We start from the raw sequence: 25,822 nt of genomic DNA, 5'->3' as shown, positions 1-25,822 counted from the left end.
CATCTCTGAAATCAGGGCGGGACAATCCGGCTGGGTTTTTGTAAGGCTGGATTGAGACTAATTTGGTCAATTAAACTGAACACAAAAGCTGCAATGGAGATGATGGATTTGTGATAATGGACTTTTTGTGAGGCAATGACATTAGTCCAGGTTTAAGAGGATTTCTCTGTGAATGCCACAGGCAATGAAACTTGGCTGTGACATTTTTTCCTGAGCCTTCTCATTAATGAGTTGGGAGTTCACACCTCTGTCCCATGAGCTTTCTGTGACAGCTTCTGTGGGGTTCCAGCCTCTCACCTCTGCCTTCAGTGCACGAGCAGCAAGTGAAGAAGCTGTTGACTGCAACACCTCCTGACTCTGAATGATGCTAAGCCCACACTGATGTCTTTCCCAAACTGACCATGCAATGGAATAATCCACCCGCTGTCAGCAGAGACTGGGACAGAGCTCAGAATTAATTGGCTGGAGCTCAAGCCAGATAAGCTCAAGATAATATTTATAGGTCAGAGGAAACAATTGAAAGGAACATCAAGCATGACACCAGCCTGCACAGCTGGTGGAATCTCTCTGCTCCTTGTTTCAAAGCCCAGCTCTGTCTGCTTGGCTTGGTGGAGAGCAGTTCCCACAAACACTTTGGGTGTCACTTGTCTCCAGCCCTGGCCAAGTTCAGGCTCCTCACTTAATCTGCTTTGTTTAAAGAGGTTTTGATTGGATGGATGCTTGGAAAATATCTGTTCTTTGTGGAAATACTCGCCCGTGCATCCAAGGAAAGAGGATTGTGCATAAATGCCATTCCTGATGGTGATGTTGATGTCTGTCTGCACTTCTATCTGTCTGCACAGATATACCACAATCTGCCTCTCCCTCATGTGGAAAGAGCTGTGGATTGAGGGCTCACCACTGCAGTTCATGAGCATGGAGAGCTGATATTTGCAGTGTAGAAGGGTTTTACTTTTAGCAATACACTTCTTTTTCACAGGGTAACTTGTATGGATGTGCACTGATGTTTGTTCAGTATGCCCAACTTACAGCAGACATCTAAGGCATCTTCCCCAGGTGTCCTGAGCTGAAATGAGCCTGCATTTTGTGGTTTGATTAACCCTTTCTCTTTCCTCCCAGAGAAATCTGTAGCAGGGCTGTTGATAGGGCATTATTTTATTGCAATGTAAGTGAAAGCCCTCTCTGCTACTCTAGCACTCTTCTTTGAGATGCTGAGAAGCCCATTACCAGAGATCATCCTTTAGGGATTCTACATCCAGCAAAAATACCTCAGTTTGTGGATTACTCTGTATTTTGATGTTTAGGCATTGCAAAACAGAATTTTCTTTAGTAATCCACAACAGTCACATGGAGACTCTGCTGTTCCACTGGCCCAAATCAGTGTCAAAGGTCTTTCACAAGGCATGATATAGAAAAAAAAAAAATCAGCAGCAATATGCTTATAACCCCTCTGGGTTCAAATTCCATTTAGAAATAGTGAATACATGCAAATTTTGAGCCAGTTTTATGAATTATTCAAAGCAGAAAATAGATTCAGGGTTGCATTTGTACAATGAGAAAACGCAGATGAGAGATGGTTTCACATGTCCAATCAAAAATCGACCACTGCAGCTTGAATTTTGAATACTGATACCAAACCACTAATGAATAATTTGCAGATCAGGAATTTTTAAGTGAATAATTTTAAACAAATAAATTTGAGAAAATCAGACAAGTGGTTCATCTGCTTCTTTTGGAGCAGCTAATTCACCCATTCACTGCCTTCTGCAGCTCAGTTGCAGTGATTTGGTTCTCAAAGCACCAAAAAGAAAATGTAAATTGAAATAAAAAGTGTTCTGGAAAAATTATAGGATATTACTGTGCCAATTCAGAGTGGCAGGGTTAGCAATAGGGTAGGAGAAAAGCATCTGTTAAACCTGCTAAAAATATAGCACCAGGTTCTCATAATCTGCACTGGGAAAATATTTTTAAGAAAAGAATAGTGCAGAGGGAAAAGATTTATTCACTGAGAACCCTAAAGAGGAAGTGATGGCCTAGAATCAATCAAAAACCAAAACAACTCAAGGGTGGAACAACTTTTTGGTTGGACTGGGAGCTTGCAAAATGAACATTTAAATGTCGGTGGAACATTTAAACGTGGGTTGAGATAGTAAAACATTCTGGGTCACTAAGAAGGCTCTGGGGTTTATTTTCTAGGGACAAGCAGAGTCCCAGGGCTGGTGTTCCCCCTGTTTTATGCCACAGGATGTGTGAGAGGGGATGGTGAAGCCCCTTTCCCAGGCCATCTGTGGCTGCTTCTCCAATCTGTCTTTATAAACTCCACCATTAAAAGGCAAACATGCACCTAATTTACATTTGAGCTTTGTGTTCTTGTGTGGCTCCTGTTCCAAGGGGGTTTGCACACATAATTTAGCTTTGTTTGTGGTTTACTCTCTTCGGTGTTAATGAGATGTTATTCTACACGTGTGTAGCTAATTTCAAACTCCAACAGAGTTCCCAACTGCCTCAGTGAATTGATCTTGCACAGGTTTGATCCCATCAGGAAGACCTCTGCTTATGGTTGTGCCAATATTCATCCCTCATCCATTCCTTCCAGTCTTCAGAAGCTCACTGAACAAAAAATTCCTGGAAGCCCATCCAGTATTTTAGGTGAGTCCTATTAGTCCCATTTTGGAGATGGAGGAACAAGAAAAGAAAAGCTATGTCACCTAAATCACAGTAAGAACAATTTTCAGAGCTAGGCTATAACTTAGGAAAAGGTAGATTCCGATTTTGTGGTTAAATAATTAAACCAGGCCTTCCTCTCCTGCTGGAGCTAATCTGAGAAAAATGAGTGCATTCCCTTTAAAAGGTTTCTAAGCATATATGCAAAGAAGAATTTATGGCCTACAATTTATGTAAAGAATTTCCTTTTCATAAATCAATTTATTAAAGCTCTGGAGAAGCTTCCACAGGCTCTGATCCAGCAATGCACTTAAACATGACCATAACTTCAAACAAGCAAATTGTCCCATTGAAGTGCTCTCCTGGGCTGGGGCCAAAGAAAGTGCAGTTCTTCCCTGGAGTCAAGGTTCAGATGTAAAATGGGGAAAAATAATTTCTCTGAAGTTTAATAAATTACATAATCGTGACAAAGCTCTGCCAGCCTCCCACATTAGTACCTGAAGCTAACAAGAAGTGGCCTCAGGGAGATTGTTGCCTCCTCATTGATGCACTGAGATGAAATGTTAGACTTCATCTGGAGGACGTGGTGCTGCTGACTTTTCCCAGATTTGGCAAATCCCACATCAATTCAAAGTGAATCTTTGGAGGAGCCAAATCTGGTACTAGCAACACTCCAGAGGCATGAGCTTCCTTTTGTTCAGACTTCTGAGGATTACCCTTAAATCAGTAGAAGTAAGCGTGGTGATATTTCACGGATTTGGAGTATTTAGCGATGTTTTGTAGTAGTGAAGACGCTTTGCCAAGAGCGTTTCACACCTTCTCCTGGACTCCTGCACTGGTAAATATTTGGGAGCCAGAACTGAACATGCTGTTACACACTGCTGGCCAGGAGCTCGGCCAGGGACAGCTCCTCTAATCTGCTCAAAACTGCAGATTGTGCCCAGGTCATGTGCACAGCAGGCTGAGGTAGCTGGACCCTGTGCTAGCTGGGAGCGTGGAATGTGGGAATCCTTAAATGTCATTTAACGTGGGGAATCCTTAAATGCCATTTAACGTGGCAAAAAATGGTGCAGTTTGTCCTTAAAAGTAAGCTCACATCTTCACAGCAAAAAAAGATCCTTTAAGCAAGTAATAAACAGATATACTGTTGTAAGCTATGAAATGCAAGGTAGTTAATAAATGAAACAGTTATGAAAGCTCCTTTTTAGTTGTACGAAGAGGGGGAATCCTTAAAATCAGAGGGTTTTGGGAAAGCTGCAAAAGGCAGGCCTCAGAAACATCATAACTGCAATTAGAGCTATAAAAGTTATATGAGATGTAGAAATTGAGGACAAATAGAACAATGATCTGTGTATTAACACTTGGCTAGAATAACTCTCTAAATTACAGAAAAATATATCTAGCAAAATATTAGGAAGTTCTAAGCTTAATAATGGAGCTCTGCGCATTGTGTTTTAAAGCTTATAAGCAGGTATTGTATTTTAAATAAGCAAGCATTATTTTAACTGAAGCTTCATGTGCTTATAGTGAACTAGAACTATATAGAACTACTGTCAATATGCTTTTGGTTTGTTTGATTAGTCAAAAAACTTTTAAGTGAGTTGTAACATTGATTTCTTTGTCTGCTGCCTGGGATATGAGCTGATGGCATCTTCCCACTGTCATCACCATGTAAAATCAGACTGATGCTGGAAAACAAACAGCATCTCCTCAGCACTCCCATCCTGTTCATGTACATAAACCTACGGCCAGCAATAGGATGAGATATTAAATGCTGAAGGAAAGGGAGAATTCCTGGGGATGGGAAGGGGATGGATGTGCCTCAGATTAGCAGGGTGACACATCCACGTCACTGCTGACAGCGTTCCTGTTTGCCTTGGGTCCTGGGGATGCTCAGTTACACATCCAAACCTCCTTTGAGCTCTGCCTAGGGTTGATGCCCAGAATCAGAGTGACAGCTGTCATCTCACAGATGCAAAGCTGCCAAACTTAACAGCCCTTTCCCACCCACTGCAAAACACAACATGAGAAATGTAGCTCCAAAATGATACTCACATCTACAATGAGGAAATCCAGCCAGCACCAGGCATTGGTGAAATACTTCTTGAAGCCATAAGCCACCCACTTCAGGAGCATCTCCAGGACAAAGATGTAAGTGAATACTTTGTCAGCATATTCCAGCATGGTTTTTATGTTTTTTCGATCTTCAAGGTAAATATCTTCAAAGGCCTGGAAGTACAAAGGATTGTTTAATAACTGCTCCTGAGCCCTGTAGGAAAGCATGGGTGTTGCACTGCAGGTCTGTATTTGATAAATTATCACGTACAGTCTGTGATTTCGAATGTATTTTAACATCACAATTAAAAAGAGTGGCACAAACAGAACTGGCCCTGACCTGAGAGTTCTGTTCAGCTTTCCCCTACAATGGACACAGGCTTGGCTGTCTCTCTCCAGGCTCTCCTGGCTGTACTGGCTGGACACCCTTTAAGTGTAGGAAAAGCTTCTGCACCCTGAATTTGGAATGAGAATGCATGAGCAGAGTGCCACCCCAAAATGCCCAGATTTATCCTGCCTCATCTCCTGTTGGCTGTGCCAATGCTACCCAGGCACCTCAGATGTCCCAGGGCACAGGATGTCTATATTTAGGAGGCAAAATATGACCCTTGCATTTAGCCAAATAGATCTTATTGCTAATGATGACAAATTGGGTTATTAACCTGCCTGTGTTATGGAGTACTGGAGTTCCCTGGCTTCTGTTCAGCCATCACATTTCAGGTGGCTACAGCTCTCTGCCTCAAGAAATGCTCATTATTATTCACTTAGCAGAACAATAATGTTTTAAAGGTCAAGGTATCTATCTCCCCATCTCATCTGTCTCTCCAACTAATCTCATGCAGAGCATTATGAAAAGAGTTTCAGCGTCTGTATCAAATACGAGCAACTGAATAACCCCTTTAAAATATTTAAGATATAAACCAATATGCCCCCCAAAAGAAAGAAAATAAAGGTGTCTCATAATTTAGCCTTCACTTTACAACATAAATCAAATAAAAGGCAGAAACCTGGTGTCAGGTTTGCCAATATGCAACCTGTTTTGGGGCTTCTAAGTCAAATTATGCTCTGCTTCCCCAGCTACTTTTGCTGTTACACAAGCTGCTCCCAAGTCCCTATAACCTGGATAACCCAAGCTGTGACATATTACTCTCATCCCATCGTGTGACCCAGAGCACTTGGCAGCAAGAAACATAATTTGAGAGGGTCTGTACTAATCATCTGAATTATCTGCATTTACATATTTCCAGATCTGTAGCTACTTTCTGAGAAGCTTCAAAAAGTTAGCAAACACCCAGTGCCTGGAGATACAAGAAGTGTGGTACTTGTCACTCAGGCAGTCACACTGCTCTTTTGCCTGCCAGGGAACAGTAATTAAACTGACAAGAAAGCTTTGGCAGCCCGTGCCAAAGCTTGTCCATTTGTCCCCACACTTTGGGGTGACGTTTTCGCCGCAACCCTGTCTCCTATCTTGCCTTCAAAAATGATATTTCAAGGGTGTGAAAGAGCTGTTGGAGAAAGCCTGAAAACAATGCACAGATTGGAGTTTATCACTTCTCGCAGGGGCTCACTCACTTTGTCAGATGACTTGCTGTACTTTGCAATTACTGCAAAAATAACAACAAACCATTTAAAGTGATTTCCTCCTCTCCCTCCTTTGCTCTCCCTACTTTCTACTAACTTGTCCAAAACTACATTGTGTTTTGTCTACTAAAAGCACACTGTCAGTCAGGAAGCAGCTTATTAAGGGATGAAAAATGTGCTACCTGGACACTTCTGTACTTCTGGACAAGCTATGGATATTACCCAAATGACAGAATTCTGGTGCTTTGCATTTTTTCACGGTGACAATGGATGAAACCTCTGCCATATAAAATATGAAGAAGGGGTTTTATTTTCTTTTTCTGCTTTGCTTTGTGTGTTAAAAAAGATTTAAGCAGGATACCTGCAGTGTTATCCAAAATTACTATTAAAAGTAGGCTTCCAGTTTGGGTGCTTATGGCTTAAAATCTTAAGAAAGGTTTTTGGATCTTCTGCAGTAAGCTAATGATATATTTTGATGGTTTAACCACATACATATATATATATTGGCTTAAAGGTAGCCAATATCTCTTCTCCCTTAAGAACTTAGGGTGTCCAAGAGATGCAGCCAGATGAGCTCAGTTTTGGGAAGAGAGCAACCCAGAACACCAGGAAAAAAAAATTGTGTGTTGCCTCCAACATCTCCAGTCCAAATACTGAAGCACGGTGCTGATATGTGAGAAAATGCAGGATAATTTGCCCTTATACAGAACTGCATTGGCTAAATTGAAAGCTGCAAAAACTAAATGAATGCATGCAATTTAAATTAAATGAGCTTTATATTGCAGTCTTCAGTTATCTGAGGCACTTTTAATTACATATGTAAGGAAGTGTATTCATCTAAAGCATATTATAACAAGCGACATTCCCCCTCTAAAATGTATTCAAAAATTAACATTCTGATGCTCAAGCTGGTGCAAAAACTGTCAGAGTCCATTCATTTCAGCAAAGCTGTGACAATTTTCAGAAGCCTACTATTTACCCAAGTTTTCCAGCCTCTTATTTTTCATAATAAAATAAAACCCACTGGGTGACATTTCAGCCCATCTCTGGTGGACCAGGAGAACAGTAAATCCATTTCTTTCCTTTTTGCATCAACATTTATGTATTTCCACCTTTCTCTTTCCCTTCAGAGACTTTCTTTGAGATGCATAAACTCAGCGCTTCTGTGTTTTTTCCTCTTTTTTTAGGCCACTGATAATTCGTGTTGCTCTTCTCTGGAGTTTCTTCAATTAGCCCATGTCTTTCCCAAAGTGCAGTGCCCAGAGCTGAAGCCAATGCTCCAGCTGAGGCCTCCTTGATGCCAACTGGAGTGGAAGAACAGCATAATTTATACAGCCCAGTGGGGTGGTGGGCTTTTGTGCAGGGCTGTGATGGAGTTTATTCTGTTTTTTTCCTGCTCCCTCTCCAGTTCTTTTTAATAAATCTGCTTCCTTACAGCCATCCTTCATTACACCTTCCTATTGTGGTTATCCTTTCTAAGATGATGTTTGTCTTAGTGCTTAGGGCAGATTCACCCACTTGGCTGGAGTCAATCCTGACCTCTGGAAATGCATGGATAACCTGGTCAAACATGGCACTGCCTGCAAATTTAATAAGTGTGTGTCTTACTCCATCACAAAGGAGATCACTGGTGACCACCAGACTAAAGCCTGGAGAACTCTTGATATACATCTCTGCTCTAGGTCAGGATAAAAACCTGGGAGAAACCCCACCAATTCCAGGGACATTCCTGACATGCAAAAGAGAAATATAAATACATCCCTGTGAAGAGCACAGGGCTGAAAATGCACAGAGGATAATTCCAGAACGCAGTGGGATCTCAGGTGGAGAGGATTCCCTATCAGAGTCCTGGGTAATTACAAACAAGTGTCCATAGACACATCCACCTGGGAAAAACAGGGCCTGTGCAGGGAAGGTACTGGGTGTTAACCTAATGTGCATTCAAAACAGGAATACAGGCACCCACCAACTCCATTGGTAGCACTGATTCACTGCCCTCTGTGTCTTTTATAATTTTAATCTGCTGGTTACAGAATGTGCTTAAAAAAATAAAAAAAAAGAGAGAAGAAAAGGAAAAAACAAAGCTACCCCTGGAGCAAAATGCAAGCCTCCAGATGGGAACTCTCATGGAGAAGCAGCTATGGGATGTTGAAGCAGCAGTGCTGGCAAACTTCCTCACACAGACTTCCTCAAGGATTTTCTTTTCAAAACATGTGCAAGTCAGAATTTTATGTCACAGCGGAAGAAAATTCCCCACCATATGGTGATGGCAGGTGAAATCAGAAAAGCTGACAACCTGTTTTAGCTCCAGACTAAATGCTTTGCTTTGAGAAATGACAAATAAGGGTTCATAAAATCTTAGAGACAACTAAACTGGACAACACTGGAGACCCATGTCCACTTATAACCAGTTAGAAAATGCTGTCATATTTACCAGGGCTCCACTGCTCAGCAGGATCATGAAGATGATGAATGTTTCAAACCAGTTGTGCTCCACAATTCTGTAGCAGGTCTTTCGCAGCCTCCACCAAATTTTGCCTGGAAATTTTGTGATGTCCACTGAACAGCATGGGAAGAATCTCACACAGACTGTAAGAAATAAAACAAAACCAAAGGAATTGTTAAAAAAAGTACCCATTTAGTTCTTAAAGCTTCTAAGGAAAGTAAAATAAATAAGAAGCTGCTAAGGAAAATTTCTTTTAGCAATAGACTGCTGTACAGTATCTTTCCTTCCTAACAAAACCTCTCTGCTCTGCCTTCCATTCCCCTCTCTCACTCCTCTATTAAAAAACATTCAAAATCACTTAAAATTCATCCCAGGGAGTTCTCCCAATGATTTTTGTGATATAGAATATATTGGCCATGAGTCACCAGTGCCCTAGGTCATTCAAAAAGTGTTAACTGAGCTCAGGCAGCACTTCTGATCAGGACTAATAACTCTGGGAGGTTATTAGTGATAGCTTCCAGATCCTTTTGAATGGAGGAAGGTTATTTTCTTGCTAGTACAATACCACTGGAATTACTGATTAAAAGTGGCAATCTGATGAAAGAGAGATGATGAGAGGAGGTGCTACAGTGCAGATGGGACCAATGTGCTGAAGAGAATCAGGCAGCAAAAGCAGGAGCAGATTTTGATCTCTTGGACTCTCATTAGCTTAAATAAGGCATTAGAACAATCTTGGAATTATACTGAGGCAGTTAAATCCCCTTTGATGTCACAGAAATTTAGATATCTGCTCCATAGCAGGATCCCCAGTGATGCGCTTTCTGACCTCAGTGACAAATAGTGTGTGATAGTTAAGTGCTGTGCTGGTAATGGGGCCCACATAAGGATTCCTGATAGGCAAGACCATGGCCATTTTTAGTTTCCTTAGCAACACTCATTTGTTGTAGCAAAAAGATATTGTCATTGGTAACGGACAGATCCATCTCTCCCACTTCAAAAACACCAATGTGCATTTCCTTGTGCTGGGAAAGAACTTAAAATGGACCCTGGGAGCCAGGAATTGTCCTGGCCAGTCAGTCTTACATCAGATAATCTGACTCAAATGTCACATTTGCTGATGAGAATGACCCTCAAAAGCTATTTTATTTTCAAAAAGCAAGCTTCTTACCTTACATTTATTCCATGTGTTGTATAGAAGAGACTTAACTATGCAGTTTTATTAGCCTGATCATGAGAAAAAAAAGCCACAGGCCAACTGCTTCTATAGCTGGAATGTGGCCAAAGTCACCAGCATGTCTTGAAACTCACAGCCAGTGGTGAGAAGTTACAAGGGAGGATGGATGTCCAACCACAGTGATGCAATGCAGTTTTTGTGAGTAGAATATTTAGGGGAGGCAGCTTGGGTAGGAAAGAGGGTGAGTGCCAAGGTTGCAGAGTGAGCAGATGCTGTTAATTCAAGGTGGCCCAGCTGAGGCACCTGAGCTGCTGTGATATGGGAGGAGATCAAGTGCAGCTCCTGGGATTTTGGGATTCCCAAGCATCTGGAAATAGGGCTGTGCTGGCACTGGGCTCTGCCAGGAGGAACAGAGCTTCTAAGTCTGCTCTGGTGCTCCTGACATTTTCTGTAAGTTTTTATTGTCCCAGATCCCTCCTATGCAGCAGCAGAGCTGTAGGATCCTTCATAGAGGAACTACTCCCAGAACATTTCCCCTCACATTTCTGAGATTTTGGTTAAGTGTGGGTTCTTGGCTGTGTGAGGTTTTGGTGTGGGACTAAAAGGATGGCAAACCATTATAAGGTTATAATGGTTAATCTTATTATAAGGACAATAAACCATTAATTATTATTAAATAATTACATTATTTATGTAAAGGTAATCATAGCACATAAGTACTTGTTCTCTAAATGCTTGCATCACACAGACCCACAGCATCTCCCAGTTTACCACTGTATTCTGGAACTCAGAGAAATTCTGGGCCCAGTTGGAATACACTACAATTTTCAAACTTTTTTAGAAAGGCGTAATACTTGGAAAAGATGGAAATGTAAGAAGCAGCTCTCTGTCCCTTTGTAGGTCAGGTACCACTTCAGCAAAGGCAAGAATTATCCTTCTAAGCGCTTCAATCCCAAACACTAAAGAATCAAGGCAAGCGATAAAAGGACATCATATTAGTCACTACTTTTTTGTTAAAACCAGTACAATGCTCACAGCTGGCAGTGCATGTGGGTTTGGGTGTATTTTAGGAAGTAGGTACACAGAAGAGACTTCACAAAGCAGATTCTCTGCTGAGAGAGGCCCACCAGGAGAATCCCACCAGCACAACACGACCGAGGGCACCATCACCTGCACATCAACTGTGATGCCACAAAACTCTTGCACTGCTTCTCACCCCACAGCCCCCATGGTCATCACCACTTTCAGGTGTCTGGCTCACTCTCTGGGTTTATAATTCAGGGAGATTGCCCACCTCATTGTCACATCAGCTTTGAATCAGGAAGATCAAGGGCTTGGGCTGAAATCCCTCACTTATCAAATGAACAGCTTAACGAGCAGGTTGTTGACTCAAGTGTGGATTTTTGTGTCAAACAGAAATCCCCCTTGTAATGGAAGTAGCCACTGCTTGCATCTGTCCTTGCATCTATCTCCTTTCCAAAACTAATTTAAATTTGGAAAAAAACCCCAGCTTATTCTCTTACTTAAAACATTTATACAGAAACACTTCACTCTTTTCTCATAAGTTTCTATCTAGATGGTTACTTGGCTTTTTTATCTCTTAGGCCCAGCCAATAACAGGCATGACATGCTCTGCCATGCTCCTACAGAGTATAAATGCTCTGTAAATACTATTGGAAAAGGTTAGAATCTCCCAGGAAGTGGTTTTCCTCACTGTAAGAAAATTGGATGAATCATTCCCTGGAGGAGTTCCACTACACAGGGAGCCCACATGATTACCTGAGCCCAGGCTCAGCTAAAATTAGGGATCACCTTCATATTAGACACTAATGAGCAGGGCACTGTGGCTTCCAAAGTCCATTCATTTGTGATGGGAAATACTTACAACACAGTTAAACCAGGTTATTACTGATTCAGCTGGCTTCCATCTGATAGTCTACAACTACAAAGAGGTCTTTTTAAAGACAGAAAGCCAGGTAGCACCACTAATTTTTTTTTTTAATGCTCTTTGATTGCTTTCATGCAATTTCAATCTGAAAAAAGAGTCCTAGTTACTGACAGTAATACCTTGAAAAATCCAAAATAGCTTATCAGATGAGTCAGCCTAAAATCACAGTGCTATTAAATCCCATGCTTTTGATTGGGTCCAATTCAGAAATGTTTAGACCAGATTCTGCTACAATTGCTAATGTCAAGCAGTATTTCCGTGAATAATTGTGCTGTCTGCAATTCAGATGAAATGCTGCTTTTAACTACTCACAAAGAGAAAAAGGAAAGAAGAAAAAAAACCCTGACCCCAAAAAGGTCTTTTAAAGAATTAGTAGAAACCTGTTTCTATTTAAATTTTGTGATTTTCCTTTCTGACTGTTCTTTCACTCCTTCTGGACTCTTTCTAAGGCTGTTAACCTACTGCTCTGGTCATCTTGACCTAAGCTTACTGTTGAGTTAGAAACTTCACTTAACCAAACAGAAAAAGTTTACTTGACCTTGGTCTGTAGTCCAACCCTTTGCTGGTTTTTTTTTTTTCCCCATTTCTGTGAAATCAAAATATCAAAATAATTTTGATGCATCTAAGGCATGACCTGGAGAGGGGCTGAGCCATCCTAACTCCAGCTGTTCCTATAATAAAGCAGGTGGTCAGTAAAACCCAGCTTTGGTGCATTTTATCCACACTAAGGAGAACATTCATTAACACCTTTTATCACAGCAAGTGTCAGGGCAGGAATAAAACCCCTGGCATTTCTTATGACAGTTACTCATCTTGTCTGGTCCAACAGATTTGTGCTATCCCACTGAAATCGGTGCTGGGAGGGAATTGGCTTTGCAGAAGGCTCTGACCACCTTGTGATGTTGCCAGGGCTTGGTTTGCCACTGTAATTCATGTTGGGCTGCATTGTTTTTGAGAGCAAACTGACTCATTTCCACCATGGTCTTTTGGTTGGTAGATTACTGCTCATCAGAACACAGAACAGTGGAAGAAGTCCTCCCAAAGGGTTGAATTATTTACTGGTAAATCTGTGAAGCTGTTCTGAGCTGCATATGTGGCCAAGTTGTCCAAGAACAATGTCTGTTTTTAATTGACATTCTGATATTTCATACCATTTTTCATAAAACAGAGGCCTATTTACCAAGAAGCCTTTCCAAATGCATTAATACACCATGACATTATTTACTTTTCAGTCACATTTCATAACAAGGGAAATAGTCCCTTCAGTCATTAAGGTGTCCTATAGCACAAACTGAAGATTAAAATATATCTTAAAAAAAAAAAGGAGAATGAATTTAATATGCAATGCATTCTGTGTAAATATCCCTTTTGTTCCATATTCACATTTCCTAGTCTGGTGCACTCTAATCATGGAGCTCTTAGATTTGATTGCATTACCTTGCTGCACTGGGGAAAAAAAAAAATCTCTTTGTAAATGTGAGAGTTATACTGCAAAACCTTCCTCCTCAATGCCTGACAGCCAAGCCTACTGATTGATTTTAGGCTTATGGGCAAAGAACTTACAAATCCACTGCTTGTTCACACCAATATATATACTTAAATTTTCATGAAATTATTATTTTTGCCTTGGATGGATTGGGCTGCTGGTTCTCTCAATAAACCAGGAACACCAATTCATTTTTCCAATTCTGTTGTCCAGCAAATGTGGTACCTTGTGTTCAAACCCCAGCAATTTTGCGAATGCCTTTACACAAGGGTTCTCAATTATGGGGACATTCATTTTTAGAACAAAACAGTATTTTTCTTAGCTTTGAACGCTGGTTACAGCATTGCTTGGTTTGACACAAAACACAGCTTCTTAAGCATGAACTCAAGCAGGCAGATATTCATAACATGGGTTTTATATATATTTATGTATATATATCTGCCAAGCTGGGTTTCTAATGACCAGTCTGGCTACCTGGGTATGCACAAATAAGATATCAAACCCAACTGTACCCCCAACTGTCTCCCCATGCTGGAGGGAACATGATCTCAGCAGACTCTTCTTATTTAACCCTTTCCTCACCTTCTGGACCCACTACTAACTCACTCAGGGGGGTTGGAATGGGATGACCTTTAAGGTCCCTTTCAACCTGAAGCATTCCATGATTCTGTCGCTGCACAGCTGGATTTTATAGTGTGAAATAAAGATTAACAAATACTGTCTCCAGCATTTGGGTACCTGAGACACATCAGGAGAGCTGAGATTTTACTTTTGTGCTACAACTGGGAGCTGCCAAGAGGGCATCTGACAAAAGCACAGCTTGGTGTTATTACCCTTCCAAGGGCTTTACAAAGGTTAATTTCTTGTTTATCTTCTGCTACTGTCCTCAAAACACATCATCAAGGAGTGTGACGCCTTGGAGCAAAGGCAGTGGGCAGCCTGGCCTACCGCTGATGTCATCCGTGCTCTGAGTGAGGGGGTGGGTGAGTTTTAAATCTAGAGGACCTGTCCAACCTGTATTAACTTCATTCTGAATGCGTAACAGAGCTGTAAGAGTCTCATGATGCCTGAGAATTGTGTACAACACAATGCCAGCATGCTGTTCCTGGTGGAAAAACACAGAGTACCTCAGGTATGACAGCCAGAGGGAAGCGATACTTTAAAACTTGGGTTTCTTCCATGATTTTTTCTTAGGGTGCCAATGAGCACATTTTGTTGAGTTTGGCTTGGTTTTACTCAACCTTTAAAACTCATCTAGTGGCAGCCCCTGTAACTGTTCAGAATTATTCCGTTTAATGGTCTATATTTTTCTTCTCTTCCTTTTTTTGCTTCTAAACAGCCGCTATCCGCAGTTGGAAAGGGCAGGACGCAGATCCCACCACTAATCAGACCAACTTCATTTGGGCACGCGGCATTTTCCTGCTGACATTTGGGCGTTTAAGGAGCGATAGTGGCTACTACCCCGTGGTCACATGGAAAAAAAGTGACCATGGAAAGGTTCTGGGCGTCCTTGGTGTCACGAGCTGCAACCAACCCCGCGTTGAGCGAGGCTGCTCATTCCCTCATGACCCTCTGGAGATATTCCCCTGAAACCTCTGCCAGCGGGGAATTACGCCTAAAGGACTTGGTGGAATCTTTCTCCTATTAGGGTCTGGGAGAGAGGAGAGCACCGTGGGCCGAGGGCTCTCTTTGGATGACCTTCTGTGAGACACAGAAGATAATGTCCAAAGAGGGAGTAAATTTTGCTGCAGAGAACACATACCGATGGAGGTAACGGGACTGGAGTGTTGCAAGGCATCTGGAGGAAAAAGTACCCAAATAGCTGGCATTGGACAAGTGTTCTTTTCCCATCAACCAGAAATGGTCTCTCCATTTCTGTCAGGTTCTTCCCAGCAATACTTGCTCGCTGCCAGGGCTGTGACCCTACCTTGCCTTCACATTTCCTGACCCGAGAATGTTCCCTGTTGACCCTAATCAAAGCTATTTTGGGATGATAACACATTAACAAGTCTCCCCAAGAAAAACGACCTATGGCTTATCTGGGTCACCCAACTCCCGGAAAACTGTGACCTCAGCAAACTTTCAGCAACTATTTCAAGAACATGCATTATCTTTGTTGCCTTTGTTATCTGAAAAAAAGGGGCCTGAATCTGGAACATATTTGTTCAGGATGTAACCTATGCTGGATGCGTTGAGAAATGTCATAGTTTGAATTTAGATAGCTAAAGAAGTTAAGAAATTAACCCTTCCCCTCTCCCTCTCCTTTTTCACATAATCTCCTTCTTTCACAAATATTAACTTTCATACTCCCAAATATTGCTGTATCTCTTTATAAAAAGTGAGTAAAGGCAGCACTAGATAAACCTGCCCAGTGCATGCCCTTCAATATTTTCATTTTTGTAGTTTAAAGTCTTGTCATCTCAACTAATTAGACTGCTGTTACTTGGCTTACTTGGTTTTTAACTAGACTGAAGTGACAGCTGCATGAGGTTTAATTGCAATAGTAAGTTTGGGCAAAAATATTGGAAATATTTAATAGCAGTTGATTACAGGAAAACACTTTGTTTCTCTGCATAAATTAAACATAATGTTAATGTCATTGCTGTAAGAATCATTTGGACTTTCAGTTTATGCATTTTCACTGGAAATTTTATGAGCAAATAATCCCACTGTGTTCGTGCATTTTTGCCAAATCCATGAGCAATGTGATCACATTTAGCCAAAAGAGTAAAGTCTGAAAAATGTGCATGGATAATCTGTGCTGCATAGGAAAGGAGAGTAGATGTCTTGAGAAGGATGTCCCCTCCACCTGCAGGTGTCCCTGGACAGGAGAGAAGGCTCTCCTTCAATTCCCATTTAGAGTTCAAGGCTCAGCTGGCTGCATCCTGGGACAAGAGAAAAACACCTTGACTTGCACAGGCACTGGTGAGGAACTAAGAGAGATTAGGAGCAAAAACAAAATGCTGGAGAAGGGGTGCTCAGGAGGAAGGGTGCAGGAGCCAGAACCTGGGTGGGAATAACCCAACACTGCCTTCATTTCTGCATTTCTCTGCTGCCAGGTTGATCAGTAGGCTTCAAATCTGGTTAAATACTTCCAGTGACCCATCTGGAAGAGCCCTGCTTGCTACCCTGCATCCCACAGACAGCACTGAGGAAGATCTGACAAACTGGTTCCATTGTGGTCCTGCACCATGGAGTTCAGGAAGGTCTGGTTATTTTAAGAGAGATCAAATTACAGAGTGTTTTGTGGTGTCTGCCTTGTTTCTTTTAAAAAACTGGATGGTAGTTGTGGCCAAAACAGTTTCAGAATTTGTAAACTGGCGTCTGAACAGCACTGATCTCACAGCACTGGCTTGTTTAAGCATCTATAACATAATCACTTTGCAGGGCACAACAGAGATAGCTGTTCACTAGCCCCATTAAGAAATATATTGTGAAAGAATGAAAACACCAGATCTAATTTCGAAATGTTATTGCATGGGCCTGAATAGTTACACCATGCTCTCTTCCGTCAGCTGCATTAATTTTTGGCTACTGCTTTTAAGCAGAGCTGCCAAAAAAATGTTTAGATCCAAGGGACATTTGTAAGCCCTGCAGGGCTCCCTTACCTCATTCAATCATCTTTCTCACAGATATAGAGATGCACATTTTTGCTGACTTCAGGGGCATTCATGTACCCAGCAAATCATCTCTGTCTGTTCCCATCTGAGCTGCTCTGTTTTTGTTTATAATAATGCTTGAATTTTCAAGGGACTATTCTTACATTCAGCTAACCCTGTTTTTCCCAACCCAGATTTATAGAAAAACAAAAAATTTGACTAAGATAATATTTGGAATAGAACTCACTATGAGAAGAAATAACTTATGATGCTATTAACTTTATATATCTATTTTAAAATAGATCTTCTGATGTAGCTGGGTTTTACATCTGTGTTTTGGAGGAGGCTGGTGTTAAAATATTAATAAAATGATGGTGAATTTCAGTATTAAAAGAGATATGTAAATGTAGTCTGTTGTTATCTAAGATAATTACGTTAAATGCCCTTTGCATAGCAGTTCTCTGACTAGATGGAACTTACTGGATGTGCTAATCTTGACACCCTTTAAAATAAATGGAAGGGAGTCCCTGAGACTCATGAACCCTCCAGACAGGATCTAAGAACTGCCTGGATACATTAAAGCAATGGAAACATTCTGATCTGGTCAGTTCTTTACCAAATTTGATCATGCACACATATTGGAAGGCAAAAATCTTCACTGGCCAAATGACAAAAATCAGCATTTAGAAATACAAGTAAAGAAAGAAACAAACAATTGTTTATGTCACAAATTAGAATTTTAAAAGCCTAGGACTAGAAGCTGCAGAGCATTTTAAAGCATGCTCTTGGCTTATCTCACCCTGGAAATCCAAAGACTAATGGTAACAAAGGATTTTGAGTGTGTGTTTGGAGCATTATATTGTCTGAAAAACGAAGTGCATCCAGTGAAATACTACTGCAAGCAACCAGAGCAACATGGTGAGAAGGTTGGGAGATGTTCAGTAAGGGAAAAGAAGGTTTCTTGCCCCAGCATTGCAGTGAAACATGCAGGCTCTTACCTTCAGGGAAGCAATCCTCAGGCTCCATCAGCTCCTCAGCAAACTCGGGGATCTGCTCCAGCAGTTCTGCAGGATTTGTCAAATCCACTGTGCTGCCTTCAGAAAGACTGATTTCATCAAGCTTGTTGTCAACAAGAGCAAAGATGTGGAAAACACATTGATCAGTTGCCCTGAAGGAAATAGCTGAGTTGTCATTCCACTAACCAGCACCCCAGCTGAAGCCACCACAACAGAGACATTGCCATGCACTCCCCAAGGTGCCACCCCTTGGTGACAGCTCTGCCTACCCTGAGACCGGGGACTGACCCATCAACAGCCAGAACTTAACACACAGAACTTACTTTTTGAAACAACAGAGAAGCAAACCACAGAAAGAGAGTGTACAGCCATCGAATATTAATCACAGCATCTTAGAATGGTTTGGGTTGGAAGGGACCTTCAAGATCATCCAGTTCCAGCCCCCCTGCCATGGGCAGGGACACCTTCCAGTAGACCAGGTTGCTCTGGTTTATGGTAGGTGGAACCTTGGAATGATGGACTTCATCTGCTTGACATCCTGAAGGCTCCTACCTTTCGGTGGGGGGGTACCACAAGTGGGACAGGAATGATGGACTCCATCTGTTTGAGATGGCTGAAGGCTCCTGCCTTTGGGTGGGGGGTACCACAAGTGGGATGTATCTCCTGAAATGCTGAAGGATGAACTGGATGACCTGCCTAGGGTTCCTGTCTTTTGGGCCTCATTCCTGGGGTTCCTCACCCACAGCTGGTGGGTGAAACCTGCACCTGCTCACTCAGGACCATGCTCTGCTCCTGCTGACAGCCTCTCCTCCAGCACCCAGCCACAGGAAGCTAAAATACAAATATGTTGAGAGGGCTCTTCCTCCTGTCTCATCCTGAGCCTGACTTGTTCTCAGCACATAACACGGCCCCTTGCCTTTCTGTCACCATTCTGATCTCCAGGTGATGCAGGAGGAGGGGCACATGGCTTTTGGAAGTGTCTCAAGGGCTCTACCACTTGCCTGAAATATTTGACACCATCATCTTAGGTGCATTGTTTAAATTCAGCGTTTCTCAGATCCTCCTCTGCAAAATGGGGCAGGAATATTCCCACTCCCTGCAGCATTGATTGTCTCATTTATTTAGAGCAGGAACTCTCAAGCAGATGTGGGTAAAAAAATTCTGGGTAATATATTATTTTCAAAATCTGTTTTGAAGGCTGAACTCATGATTAAAAGACATATGATACAAGATTGAGTAAGTCACCCAAATATGAAATAGAAATTTCATTTCAGGTTAAGCTTTCCTTAAACAGAATCAAGACACTTTTTTTAGCTAGCTAAAATAAAGGATTTCTATTTTGTGTTAATCCAAAATAAAATTTAACTTGATTTACCTTTAAATTTTACAAGCTAAATAGCTTGGCCACTAAAGTGAAAGACCTGATATTTGCCCAGTCCTGCTCACAGTTTGTTTCTGGATGTATTAGATCATTATCTGGTGTAAGTGGGCAATACCAAAGCTGGCACCTTCCATGGGTCATGGCAATGACAAACAGCTCCAAGCAGGAGAGGTGTGTCATGTGGGAACTGGTTTGCTCTGTTCTCTGAGTTCCCACTTAAAAGTTTTTGTGCTTTATCTTGCGATACTATTGCCTTCATTTTAAAAAAATGAGGGCAATAATACTTACCCACGCTTTTAAACAGCCTGTGAGATAGTTATATGAGAGATGGCACGTACAGATAAAGTATTATTTTCATAAGCATGATGGTGATGGAGTTAGAGACTAGGCACAGCTTTATATATTTATTATTAATGTGAAAATGGGTCCTCTGTTTTCCAGCATACACAGTCAATGCAAAATTTATGGCTGAATTCAGAGAAATGCTGAACCTGGGGTAAAACGGGCAAGACTGAACATTCCAGCAGCGCTTGCAAGCGGGGGTGGAAGCTACTTGTTTGCAATTAGCTGCAGCATCCAGAAGGTCACAGTCTTGGCTAGAGTTTTTAATGCTGCACGCAAAAGATCTGCAAACAATTGAGAAGAGACCTTTTAAAAAGAGGGAACAGAAAGAACAGAACAGGTCCAAGATACGGATAAAGCTTCTGAAAAGCCATATTCAGAATGCAGCTGTCGTATGGAGCCCATTTCCTACGGACTCACAACAGTGGATGATGGTGGGAAAAAATGTCATAGCAAGTTCTAGCACAGTCAGAACTTTATGATGCTGTTCATTAGGGAATGCATTTAGTCATTATGTGTTCTGTTAAGAGGATGTCAAAACAGAGATCACTGAAATAGTCCTAAATCATATGCAGCTGTAGGATGTAGAAAATAGGGGTTCCAATGAGAAGAGAAGCTTTGTTGGGTATAATTCTTACCAATAGCCAGAAATCAAAGAAAACTGTGAGAGCAATGTCAGCTTGATAACATTTTCAACTAGAGAGCTGGATTTAGCAGAGACAGGTTAGGAAATTCACGGAACAAAATACAATGAAATTATCATAGACTATTTAGTTATTTATCAGGAGGAGTTTCCAGGAAATATTAGAATCCATCAGTGTCAAAGGGAGGTGGGGAACATGCAAGGCAAACAGACAGGTTTTCTTCTGAAAAGCCTTTAAAAAGAAGAAGAGGCAATGAACATGGATTCAGAAAAAATAAATTAAGGTTTGAGGGTCTGAGCAGGGACTAGAAAAAGGAACCAGACATATGAGAGAGAAGGAAAAGATTAGGGATGATTCTGGGAAGGAAGCAAAGTTTACTCTTTGCCAGAAAGGTTAAAGGGATTAAGAAGGTTTTCATGAACTCAGGGAAGAGTCAGGGACACAAGAGCAATTGATGAGAGAAATGTAGATAATCAAAATTCAGTTGTCTTAGAAAATAAACACTAAAAATCATCCAACAAGGGGATCAATAACAAAAAGGAGGAGAGCCTATTAGAATTAATATAAATGTAAGTTGAGAAATAGCCAGAAAGCCTGTATATACACAAATACAAACCAGCAGATCCAGGCAAGGCACACTGCAGAGAATAAAGGGATCGAATACACCCAGTTAACACATCATTAGCAATCAATAGTGAATGCTCATGGAAAACTGGAAACGGCCCAGGAGAGCAGCAATAAGTAAACACAACACTGAGCTGAGAGAGGAGGAAAAGGGAATAATCATGGGAATCACATATCACTAAACACTTGCTGCAGCCTGTGATTAAAGTAAATTAAATAAAGACAGAAAAGGAGGGAGCTTACTCTGAGTGAAAAGTCATAAGGCAGTGAGGTGGTTCTCCTGTGTGCTAGGAGAACTCTGCACAAACAGGGTGAAAAGAGCTTCAAAGAAGGCAAAAAGGACAAATACAGAACCTCCTCCTTCTTTCTTGGAATAGGTGAGTGGAGGAAGTGTCCCAGGCAGAGGCAAGGGATCTGTCAGAGACCCCTTTGGAAGATCTTCCCCTGGTGCATAAATTCATGCTGCAGAAGTCAGTTTTTAAGTGTTTGTTGATGGAGTGACTTTTTAAAGTCCCTGTACTGGGCTTCCACACCCACTGCTTGTGCCTGTAATAGCAGAAAATTGATCTGAAAGTGTTTTTCCAAAAGCCTTTAGCAGTGAGAGGCTGAAATCTCATCGAAAGTTGATGTTTGCTCAAGGCTTAGCCCTCTTACCTCCCTTCTTCTCTGCCTCACCTCTGAAAATCAGAGCCTTAATCTATCAAATTGACATATGATATATAAACCTCAAGAAAACAGTTGGATGTCTGTTACAGAAAAGCCTACTTTTAAAATAAATTGTAATTGGCTTGGGTTCACCCATTGCTGTATGGAGAAAAGCCATTCTAAGGACCCAAATATAGCACAAACTTTCTCTTCAGAGGAGGAAATCTGCAGGGATTAGGGTCAGCATTATCTTCACTAAAGATACAGAAGAGGTCCTGACCGATATAATCCTCATGTTAGCTGATAATATTAAATTGGAGAGAGTATTGAAATCGAGGAAGCAGAAGGGAAAAGAGAAGGGAAACGTGAAGAGAATATAGCAAAATGGGACATGACTTAGAAAAGTATAAATGGGAAAGTTACAGGAAAATTTCAATTAACATTTTGGAAACCTGAAGTAATATTAAAAGAAATAGATGTGATTTTGCAGTGGGATGTAATGATGTAGAAAACCATATGAAAGCATCATATCTAGATAATGAGATCTTATTTCTTCTTTTAGAGTTCTATAGAAATTGTATTTCAACATTGCACTTCCTCCTTGGCAAAAGAACTCAGAAAAGGAACAGTTGAGGGAGTTGCAAAGAAAGACGTAAAAAATGTCAGATAAGTGGCTCAGAGATATTAATTTACAAAAAAAAAAAAAAAAGAAATTAAAGAACAATGGTGCATGACTTCAGGGGGTAAACCCCAGACAATAGGAAGCAAGTAACACTCTATTAAAGTAAGTGATATTAATTCATACAAAGAGACTAATGGATAAAACTGGTAAAAGACTCTAATGAAATGGCATTTTGAAAGGGAAAAAATGGTGAGATAAGGCTGGTATTTAAGGAAATATACCCAGACATGAAATATTTCTTTTTAGTAAGTGAATTATTCCTTTTGGTAAATGAAGAAATCTAAGCTTAAAGCCAGAAATCCATTTAAAGCCAGATTCCACAAAGTTGTGTGAATATTTTATGGGTCAGCATTTTGGCAGAGAAAGCAACCAGTCTGTACTCCCAAGTCTTCTCCACCCGTGACACCAATGATTTTACTTCTACGGTGCCTTTCTGATGATTGATACAGAATGAATTTTTAATCATTTAATGGACCCTTTACTGATACCACCAGGGTTTTACTCGGAACACATCCAGCGTTTCCTGTTACTGACAATCACTGGAAGCCCTGTGCCTCTTGGCCATACCAAATCTGTCACTCCCTTGCAGTTGCTGGCTTTATTTGGCCACTTGCAACTTCTTGGGACATTCATCAAAAAACATGACGAGCGTGTCCTGGCATGCTGGCACCAAGACTGCTTCTGCTCAGGGGGACAGTGGGTATGTGATGTCCACACGAGACCTTCCAAAATAGCATCCTTTGGGCTTTGCTCTTTTGTGTTGGCATTCGTAGCCTCGCGTGAACTTCCGCTCGATTTCAACTCATCCCTGGATTATTGCCATGTTCCTCCACCTCTCCCTAAGCAGCTGCAAATAGAGTCAATTATACTCTGCTATAGAGAGGTGGCATTTGTGTCTCAGGACCCTTTGAAAGCTGAGGGAGGAAATGGGGATTATTTCTTTATCACGATGTTGCTGAATATATCGAAGCTAGAATGTTCCTGACTTATCATGACATTTTGTTGTGGCACTAAAAAAGGACATAGTTTTCTGGCCTCCCTGTTTAGGATCACAGGGTACATTTGTCTTGAAAAGATATTTAAACATGAAGGATACCTAATCCCCTGAGAGAAAAATGCCTGACGTGGTCTTCTAATTCCTCCTAGTTATAATGCTTCTTTACATTGTTTGTATTTCTTTGCTAAATATACATACTTTTTTTTTCTCTGAGACCAGAATATCAAATATTTGAGTCTCCTTCCTCTAAATTCAGGATGTTTTCTCTCTGAATATGAATATGCCAAGATGTACTCTGGCAAGGATTGCCCTTTAAAGAAAGGCTTCACGGCTGGAGGATTTCTGGTTCCTGTGAGTGGAATTTATCTCACCTAAATGTGCAACCTAAGTGCTCCCTTTATAGTTAATGGAGAGAAATGGGCACTTTTATGAGATCTGACCTAATGTAAATGCTGATTTCAGCTGGAGACACATTTACCTGCCTACATTGTCTAAACAGAGGCCTCAGATGGCAAGTTCAGATGCAGATTGTCTACATTTAGTTCAGTAAATTCCACCCACATGAAAACAGGAATCAGCAGGCTTGGAGAAGGGGAGCCCTGGCTCTGGGATGGGTCTGTTTCCTGTTGTCCTGTCAAGATTTCTTAATGGGATTGCTCCTGCTGGGCACAAACTTGCCAGCAGTTTTACTGCACAACTGGGAAAGGTGTGATGTGTGTGAGTGCTGCGCCATCCCTTCCCTTTCATCAATTTTCATCCCACACAACAATCCCTGATTCTAGTCTCAAGCAGCTGTGGAGTTCTCCAAACTCCCAGGACAATCCAAACCTCCCTTTCCTGATTTCAATAAGAGGAATCCTTCACTCTCTAATAATAAAGGCAATGTTATGTCAATAAAATACTAAATCTGAAGGGGAAGAACACCCAACAAGTAAGCAAGGAGAATACAGGCAATTACACAGCCTGGAGTCACTCAGTGTACAGTACAAACACATTATTTTTGATATTTATGGTTATGAGGACAACATCATCCTACAACTTGAAAATAAATGTCAGTGTGTACACATCAAGAAGCAATTAATGAGATGCACTTTGGCCAAATCAACTAAATAATACCAAGGCTTGCTCTTCACATCAGCTACTTAAATTGCGGCATCTTTCTTGGGTGTGTGTTAACAGGAAAAGAAATGTTAATCTGTGACAGAGAGCAGATGCCCTCCAGTGAACTCAACATTCAGGTCTGCCAAGTCAGCAGATGCCATTCCTAGAGCTGGTTTTCAGTGGGAAATCACACACATATTTTCTCCTAAAACGAGACAGTAACTTTATAGATGACTTTGTGGTTTGTTTTTTTTTCCCAAAAGCCTCTTAAAATTTCATCTTAATTTATAATGCATGTTTTCCAAGCTTTCCAATTATTTTTATAACGACAAAATCCTCTCTCTTCTTTACTAAGACTGTAATACCTATTACACACTATTGCTTTCCTACCCCTTGACCAACATGTATTTTTACAACCCATAAGCCCCACATAAACCAGTGGCATGCACTACAGAGCTGGTGCAATGAATTTCATGCAGTATTCAGGTAGGAAAGTCATTTGTGTTACCTCTTTTTGCCCTACTGGAGGTGGTGGCACAGCCTTCAACTGCTTATCCACGTGCAACTCACTTAACTCTTCATAAATCTCAGAGTTCTGACTCCGGACGCCTGGGCTTTGGCATCTCTGCCCCCTCAGCTGCAGCTGCTTTTCCTGCTGGAAATAATCCTAGATGGGTTTATTTTCTTTCTCTTTGATAGCATGCTTATTTCTTAAGGAGAACTCTCCAGCTAGAAGAGAAAACAACCTGGAGTATTCTCGTCAGGGGACAACATCTTAAAGAAAATGGCAAGAAATGAGATAACACAAGCCTATGGTGCAAATTTTGAGCTTTGGCAACTTGGATATGCCAAGGTATCTGGCTGTAGAAAATGAACATACAAATATACCAACTTTTTTTCTGAGCTTTTGTTGCTGAAGTGGGATGAAATTCCCTTGCCATCTCCATTTTGAGCCTGGTTTTGAGATACAAACTTCCTCCAGTGACCTGAGGTGCAGAGAGAGGTGACTGCCAAATAACCAAGGAGTGCACTCTGAAAATTCACAATCAGGTGGCGACACTCAATGTAAAAACTGGAGAAAGGCACAAGGGCAAAACCCAATATTGTTCTATGAGTCGGCTTGAAACATGGTGAAAAATCCCCACACCCAGAGAAGAAAAGACACACATTGCAGGGGAAGAAAATGCAAAGTTCACTGGAAAAGATAAAAGATATCTGAAAATAGATATGGAAAAGCTGCAGGTAAACACGCAAATGTATGAGGCTCCTATTCAGCAAAACACTTAAGGCCACTTTGCACCCACTGAAGCACAGGGGGCTCAACCACAGGCTGAAAGGAGAGCACTCTGAAGCACTTCCCTGAAAGGGGAAGGACTCTGGAAGCACAGCAGTAATTTTTTCTCTCAGTAAACACATTTGACTAGACCTTGTGCTCGC

The 25,822-nt window shown here is 41.2% G+C and overlaps 1 protein-coding gene across 7 annotated transcripts in view; it reads right to left on the bottom strand.

Moving 5' to 3' along the window:
• Positions 1-25,822, bottom strand: part of LOC102069926 (sodium channel protein type 5 subunit alpha) — a 218,491-nt gene that overhangs the window by 34,367 nt on the left and 158,302 nt on the right. For 5 of the 7 annotated variants that reach the window (XM_074547507.1, XM_074547323.1, XM_074547688.1 and 2 more), the window contains 4 exons: positions 24,894-25,040; positions 17,952-18,072; positions 8,735-8,889; positions 4,720-4,893 (listed from right to left, as the gene is read on the bottom strand). In XM_074547507.1, the coding sequence (XP_074403608.1) occupies positions 4,720-4,893; positions 8,735-8,889; positions 17,952-18,072; positions 24,894-25,040 (597 nt within the window). The remainder of the gene's footprint in view (positions 1-4,719; positions 4,894-8,734; positions 8,890-17,951; positions 18,073-24,893; positions 25,041-25,822) is intronic. The other 2 variants (XM_074547581.1, XM_074547628.1) reach the window with 2 other exon arrangements.

This window comes from Zonotrichia albicollis, chromosome 1 (assembly GCF_047830755.1).
Source record: "Zonotrichia albicollis isolate bZonAlb1 chromosome 1, bZonAlb1.hap1, whole genome shotgun sequence".
Lineage (NCBI taxonomy): Eukaryota > Metazoa > Chordata > Aves > Passeriformes > Passerellidae > Zonotrichia > Zonotrichia albicollis.
Note: the sequence above shows the minus strand (reverse complement) of the source record. Positions and strands in the feature narration are given on the sequence as shown.